Raw genomic sequence first — 8276 nt, 5'->3', positions numbered from 1 at the left:
CCTAGACCATTCTCAGAATCACTCTGGGTGCCATCCTCATGCTTGCTGCCTACAAAGAAAATTAGAATAAATGGCAGATAAGTTACTAACGTACCACGCATAGGTTTTCAGCACGGGCTTACGTTCCAGTGGCAAATATTTCTCTACATAATTTACTAATAAAATGGTTGTTTGTTAACCTGGGTTAGGTTTCCTGCACTATTAGCAACTGGTACAAAACTAACCAACTACAAAGCTAACATACAGGATATTAACGTGTGCACAACAGTAACACAGCAACAGACAACAGCTGCTGTGCATCCATAAAAATGTAAAACAGTATCAATACGCAGTACAGCAATGTGTGTGGCAGTTCAGATGTCTACTTAAATTAAGCAACCAAAAAGAAGAAAAGACCAGTGCATCGACCGCAACTTTATCCTCCATCATTGTGGAGATAGCAACAAGAAACAAATGTTTGCTGATCATTAAGCTGTGGCTTCAATCTCATCATTTAACTGTCAAAACAGAGCCTAAATTCATAATGCCTGTCGTACCTACCACATTACTGCTACTTCTACATTTTGATCAGTACAAGTCCAATTAGAATGTCCTCTTCAGTGTTATTTCATGGCAGGTAGTGCGCCACGCTAATCCAGACATGCTACCCACACGGTTACTGGCCCTACCTGCTTTACTGGCAGTGGCAGAGAGCAGCAAAGGGGAGGGGATGAGGAGACCATGGAGGGGCAAGCAGCGTAAGAGGCTGAATACGAGTATGTGCTGGGGGAGAAAAGGCTTCAGGGATGGAGAAGGAGGGGACATGAAAGGAGACAAGGAAAAGAAAAGGGGGGGGATGAACAGGGAAGAAGGTTGGGGGATGTAGAAAAAGTGGAGGGTGGATGAAAAAGAGGAAAAACTCTAATAAGAGAGAGAAAAGACAGAGGCAGGGCAGAGAAAGGGATTTCCTAACTGGCTTCTTTCTCAGGATTTAGTATACTACACCTGGAGTTGACACTATCTGTGAATCAGTTAATGAGCCAACAGCCAGCCAGTCAGATAACAGAGATAGGGGGCAAGAAGCACCACAAGACTGCTGTGAATGACCACCATAAAATACTTCACACAACACTTTCATGAACCAGTGTACAGCTTCTGATCCTGACAGAGGCATATAGTACAGTATATGACTGTTTCTCTCATTCTTTCTCCAAATTACACACTCAATGAGAAACTACGGTGTGAACATGAATTCATACTAGGCATCACTCTGCAATTTTCAACCAATTATTCATCCAGGATTTTTCATAATATGCGATATGCATAAGAGATAAATAAAGTGCTAGAAGTACTGCCCTGATGAGAAAAGAGGCCAGTGGCTGAGTGGACTATAGTGGACTGTCTGGGCACTTTGGATCAGTCTGATAGTCTGGTGGGCACTACTGTATGACCATTATAGATAATTATTTAGACACTGCACATGAAAGCGTGAAAATGAGATCAGCAAATGTCAAGGTGTGACCTTGGTCCATCTTAAGAGGCAGGCAGTGTAGAAGTATATCACATTATCGCCATCAATATAGGTACCGACAATCCCCACTGATTTTACATGTCATGGTCAGTACTACACAGCCTGTGAGAGCAGCGGTTTAGCAGCTGGTGTTGTGAAGGAGCACTGTCAAGCCTGAATAAAAATAAACAATGTCACAGAGATGCCACAGGGGATAATCGCTCTTTGGGCTTCAAAACTTCAAACTTGTAACAAAAAAGTCTTTCTTAGAAATGTGGTCTATAGAATTTGAAAGACACAAAGAGTCTAATGAAAGACAATATAGAATTATGAAAACTGGAGGATCAGATAGTTTGCAACTTGACCTATACAAGGGCCTAAATGTCAAGATGCCTCTGTCTCTCAAAAGTCCCACAAATTGCTGGAGTAGCCCTAAGCTTTGTTTCTACAATGGTGTATCTCAAAAGCTATGTGGCCTAGGTCATATTTCTGAGTCTGCAGCTCATTTGTCACATTACATGATCCACCCCCTCTATCTTTCCTGTCTTTCTTCACTGTCTGGAAATGAATCAAGCATACATTTCATGCATACAGTTGAAGAATACATTAAAAACAACATATAAGGAATGAAAAGAGCAAAAGCAGTGGCACATTACCGCAGCTTCAACAGATCAGCAGATAAACAGACAGAAAGAGGCAGGTCTTTCATGCTGTGTGCTCCAGACAAAGAAGCTGTTGGCAGGGCTAGAGGAGAACAGAGGTGTCTGTGAGAGCCCAGGGCTCTGCCCTGCTTGCCCCACCATGACTCACTGTGGAGCTGGCCTCTGCCTCCTTCGCTGGTTGCGCATACACAAAACTGTGCACCCAACATAAAGGATGCACTTAGTTTACAGGCATGTATGGCTGCACAAACAGAACAAAGCAAACACGCAATCCCAAATATACACATTATTGTATAAAGTGAAAAGATATGTCTTCTACATTACATAACAACAAGAAGAAAAAGACCGTCAATACTTACAAATCAAAAGCTTTGGCTCAGGTGCATCCTCTCAGTGTCCTTGCTAAGTCTGCCAGGAATCTCTATGACACACCCTGAGCACATCTTACATGCCTCTTTGCACACATGCTGCAGTGCTTGTCTGCAGATCAGTGCTGAGCATGTCTCAAATACACACATGCAGCAAACAGACTCAATGGATTGCAGCCACACAAATCCACATGAGCAGCATATGAGCACGCACTCTCAGTCAGTGCTGCTCTTACAGCCCACACACACACACACACACACACACACACACACACGTTCACTGCTACAGTAGGTTTTGCTACTTGTAAATGTCTGTATTCTCTCATTCCCTGCCATCATTTGTATCACTGTTACTATAACAACTATCTACCAAAAACCACTCTCCTCCTTCAGCGCCTCCCTTTCCACTTCCACTGCAGTCAAGGCAACGTGCTTCTCTCTCCTTCTTGCCTTTCTTTATCCAGTCGCCTTTGCTGTTACTGATGCAAATGCTGCTCTCAGCATTACAGTGAGGTCGTCCAGCCTTTATCAACCTGTCACCAATCCTAATCCCACTACCTTTGCTATGATCATCAATAACAAAGGCAGCATGGAGTAAGCACCTTTCCAAATGATTCCCCTCACCCAATTCAGTTCAAACAGTCTCGCTGCATCTGTTTTTTTTTCATGCCTCACATGTCCACATCTGGCATCAATAGACAGCTTTCCATCCAGCTGTCTACCTGCCCTCTATCCATCCTTCAAGTATCAGTCAGCCACAGCTTCAATCAGAAAGGCTGCAGTGTCAGTCCCAAAGTCAGACACTCAATCAACTAGCAAGACAATAATCCATTAGGTGAGCCATTCTTTCAGCCCGCTGACATGCATGTACTGTTGTAATAACTACATCTAATGAATTAGCTTCCGTGCCTTCCACTCCAGCCACACAGGTTTCCATTTTCATCAGCTCGTGTTTGGTGGTGTCTCCTTGACACATGTCAACATCATAAATTGGCCTCAATTTAATTAACTCATGACCAGCATGTAGTCTACATAGCTAAGATTGGCATCAAACCTAAATGCTCTTTCCTGGTGACACAAAAACCTATAAGGCCCATTTGCACAAAAACCCCAGGCTGCAGGAGCCTACTGAGCACTTGGTTGCTTGCAGATAAAGGAACAAAGAAAGACAGAGAAGCATGCAGTTTACAGTTATAGAAATCTCAATCCTTACCCCAAGGATGCACAGCAACAAATCAACTGAGGTAAGCAGACAAGATTTAAATGTCCACACTGACAGTCTAAGCAAAAAGCCACTTCAAAGTAATCTTGTAATCAGAAATTAACTTCCATGAAGTAGTATATGCAGATAATACAGGCTCCTCAATAGATGACATGTCTGTAAATGATGAAAAAGTGAAATTCAATAGGGCGCTGCACTGTATTACTCCTGCTACGCTTTGTCATTGGCTGTCAGAGCAGTAGAAGACTGGACAGGGGTGTAAATGTTTGTCTGTTAGCTGCTAATCCCCTGGCTTGGTTACAATTGTCAACAACTCCTGCTTCTATCAAAGAATATACCCAGGCTTCACACAGTATAGGAAGAGACAAAAGGAGAATTGAGAGAATGTGTAAAATCGCGTAATATTAAACAATAGTAATGTGAGGATAATTCTGGTGAAATCACTGATAACTCAGGAGGCAGAGTGTAAATAAGAATCTTTGTTAGAGACAGGAAGGAAGGAGATGTGATCAGTGAAGAAACGCAAAACTAAGAAGGGCTACAGCTAAAACCTTTACACAATCTGCATACATAGAAATATTAACAGGAAACAACCTCCACCTTTCAGTCTTTTGAGATGAACTGGTACATCACTCTTGATGCTCTTGCTGTCATCCTCTGTTGATTCACTGCGCACCAGAGTTGGGTCGTTCTGGGCCAGCCAATCAGCCACCTTGCTCTCCGATGCCATCATAGCTGCCTGAAGTGTGCTCAAGTCTCTTCCTCCTGTACCTCCACTTCCTGCCCCGCTCTTCTTGGAGCGAGATCTGTGGTATTCGGATGTGAACTTTGACACGTGGTCTTTAATGGTGACTTTCCCTGGAGAAGTGTTATCAAACTCTATGGTGAAGGAGGCATGACCTTGAGCTGAGGAGAAGAAATTGCAGTTTTGTTACTGTGTCAGCTAGTGTCAGTCAATACTGCTCAATACAAGGTGGCTAGGCGAAGTACTGTGAAAAATGGATGTGACTCTGTGGTATTATCATATAATGCAAATACTATATAGAGTACATGGATATTTATCCAAATATGTCAAATCAGCTGATGGTTTCACTTGGAGAATGATTGTTACTCTGCTTTTGCTAGGTACTGTTCGGTGTTGTAAATTAATAATCCGTTTATGCCACAAATCCTCACAACACATTTTTCACACCTGATGGAACTCAAATGTACACAATAATTTTGCTGTAAATACAGTACAATAATTGTACTAATGTCCCAAATTAATGCAGCAGTACTGTATCTCTGCTAGCATTATAAACAAAGGCCTTAATTGTCAATAGAGACGAGAAAAAAAACGCATACAGGTACTTTTGTCTACAGTTTGAAAAATGAATGAAATGTGTACTTAACCTGTAGTGCTGTGAGTGGCAGTGTCCTCTGTGTCCTTGGTAGGAATCTCATGGATGCTGTTATTGGCCATGTGACCCTCCTTGGTAGGGATCTCAAAGTAACTGGAATCATGGGCAGCAGACACATGAAGGCTGTCCTCTTTAGCTTTCTCCCCTCGACGTGCCTCTTTGCTGTCTGAGTTAGAAAAACACGTAAAAACCCCACACAGGTCAATGATTTTGATGTTTTCGAGCACTATTTTTAAAAATTGATGCTTAAAGTAACAAAACAGTATAATTTCCATAACAAAAAGTGGCATACTATATGAAGTGTTGTTTCTGAAATTGGTAGAATAGTTTGTTCAGTTCATCCTCAGTCATGTAGAACAGGAGTGTCACAGATTCTGTCTAGATCTTGTGCACGGAAAACACATTTAGTACATAGTACAAATGCACGGTTTAAAATAACACATCCTAGTGCAGCACTGCCACAGTGAAAGACAAATTTTCTGAAGTTTGATTATCAAAAGCTGAAAGTGAAAGGTCAAGCTAGGCCCCATATGAAGCCATTCAATCATGGCCATGCACTTCAGCAAATGTGTTTCACCATTTATTGTCTCATCTGTTTATATTAACAAACAGTCTCTGTGGGATCTCAGTATGATAAATGATACTTTCAGAAATTAAGAGGGCCATCTGCTTCATGTTGCATAGCAAAATAATGTGGGAACATATGGCATTTGGCAACAAGAAACAAAGTGATTTTGGAGAAAATAATCACTAGTAAAAACTAGTAGGTGAATTTCTCACAAGTGAAACGGCATATTTTAAAAATGACTGTGCTGTTTAAGTATTCACGAGACACGATATCAGAATTAAAAGGGTCATTTTTCCCTTCAGTGTTCTCAAAAGAAAACTGTCTTCAGACTAGCCTCCGTCTCTGCAAGTGGGAACATTTACAACATGGATTCAAAAGGAGTTTAAATATCAGGTACTTGAGAGCAAATATGCTGAATTATGCTAAAAACTTTGTGACTTTAACTGACAAAGTAATACAATGTAAACAACTCTTACAAAAATGTACCTTTTATATAATAATGTTACTAGAGTATTCACAATTCTTTATAGCCATATCTATCAACTCAAAGAGTGTTACAGTTCTAAAAATAAACATGTAAAAGAAACTAAAATACCCTAAGTACCATAACGTGCCCTATTTGTTCCTTCCTAAAATGATGAAAAAACTTCCTGTATCTCACATATGCAATAAGTGTGAATATTATCAGAGTTTCCACTGTTGTCACCATAGGTCAGATGCTTTGTCTCGGAACCGCTGAGTAATTTCTGTGAGGTTAAGAGTTTTATGAATGAGTTTAATGCCATTTGTGTAAAAGAGTTCAACTATGCTAACTGTGCTGCAGGATTTTTGATTTTTATCATAAACTTGAAACCTAGGCTTTACAGAATAATGTCTATTACAAACAAAGATTACACCTAACAATAAACACAGCATTAGAGATTAATGACTGCCTGGAATTTGTGAGCATTCAACATACAAAAGGCACCTGCTCTAAAATAACCTTGAGTGACTTTAAACAGTGGCAAAACTGGAAACAACAGTCCATTTGTAACCAGCAGTAACTTCTCGTTTCAAATTGTAATATACCTGAGAGCTAAAGAGACTTAACTTTCCGAAGAGTTCTTAAAAGAGCCACAAGTAATAAAGAGATGGGAAGGTAAGTGGTTGTCACACTAATGCATAATTGATTCAAGTTGAAAGCTCTTTACCAGCTCCATTAGCCAAAGTATATGGAATTGAGAGCAATACTTACAGGACAATTAGAGAATGGTTAGTTAATGATCACTGCAGTGTAGAGAGAGAGTAGTCTGCTTGAATGCTGTGTGTTAGGAAGAATGGGGGAGCTAGTGCAATGGTGTAACCCAATCAGCCTGAGTGACAATACACAAGGAGGGGGGTAAGGGGCTCTGACAACACGGCCTATTCACTGGGAAGGAGAAAAAGACACACAATAAACTTAACTGACTCACACATGCATGCAACAAAAACACACACACTATCAGAATCGCTTCCTGCCATAAAGCTTTCTTTTTCTCTTTCACTTCTTCTTCATTGCTGTATCTAATGTTAACAGTTTATTAGCACAGATACAGAGGGCGTCCTCACAGTATTTTAAAAAGATGTGCACTTTTTGAGAGTCCAAGGACCAAGTAACCTACTTAAATACACTGTGCATCACCCCCCTGGAGCACGAGGCTTCAAAAAACAAATCCAACATTTATTCAGTACTCAGCCTAAAAGTCAATACTCAAAGAGGGCAAAATGCCTTCCACTCACCCACTTCCATGGCTGAAGTAGCCAATCCCATTCGCCTGATTTTTTGGAAAGCCTTTAGGGTTTCTGATCGCTCTGTACAGGTTTACTCCAAAATAAGAGTCTTTTCTAGTCTCACTCTAACACAAAAAATGCTTTGCTAGAATCCTCAGCAAAATCTGCATGGTAGAACATATAGAAATAGCTCCTAACTGCTGTTAAAGGAGCCCCTCATAAAGTCTTCCTATTTAGGCCAGAGAATATGCTGCCAGATGATCCATCCAGATGTGGCAAGAGATTTGAGGACGCTTCAGTCTGCTCTGATGTTTGCATAGGATTAACCTCCCCCCACTCCTTCTGACTCCACTGGTCCACACTAAACCAGCATGGCATAGACTGATTTTGCATCACCAAGCTGTTTTACTATTGGTGTAGCCTCTAATCCTGTTACTCTGACTGTCCACCACCATTAATGGGCTCCCCCCAGTCCAACAGTCACTACACCCAGACACTGTAGGCAAACAGACACATACTCTGAATAAAAGCCTCTGTTCTCACTTGGCTATACATTGTTACACACAGAAACACACAGTTTGGCTGGACATTACTCCAACACAGACAGGCTTAGACTTAGAGAGCACTGAGATCAAGATGCTGTTTCTCTGCTATGATAAAATAATCTGCACCACATGACTCAAATTAGCATTACTAACAAATCCCTCTATCTCATGTAAGATCAAATACACACATTGTTCTGTATATTCACACAAAAAATCTATAATTGTTTTTACATTCAAATCTTAAAATAAGAAATGGTTGGGAAAAAAAAAAAA

The 8276-nt window shown here is 40.8% G+C and overlaps 1 protein-coding gene across 1 annotated transcript in view; it reads right to left on the bottom strand.

Annotated features, from left to right (window-relative positions):
- cep170aa (centrosomal protein 170Aa) overlaps nucleotides 1-8276 on the bottom strand; it is a 33176-nt gene that overhangs the window by 8676 nt on the left and 16224 nt on the right. The window contains 3 exon segments of the mRNA XM_020600917.1: nucleotides 1-49; nucleotides 4342-4647; nucleotides 5134-5307. The exon segment at nucleotides 1-49 is cut by the window's left edge and continues 302 nt beyond it. Of these exon segments, the coding sequence (XP_020456573.1) occupies nucleotides 1-49; nucleotides 4342-4647; nucleotides 5134-5307 (529 nt within the window).

This window comes from Monopterus albus, unplaced genomic scaffold (genome assembly GCF_001952655.1).
Source record: "Monopterus albus unplaced genomic scaffold, M_albus_1.0 scaffold3.1, whole genome shotgun sequence".
Taxonomy (NCBI): Eukaryota; Metazoa; Chordata; class Actinopteri; order Synbranchiformes; family Synbranchidae; genus Monopterus; species Monopterus albus.
Note: the sequence above shows the minus strand (reverse complement) of the source record. Positions and strands in the feature narration are given on the sequence as shown.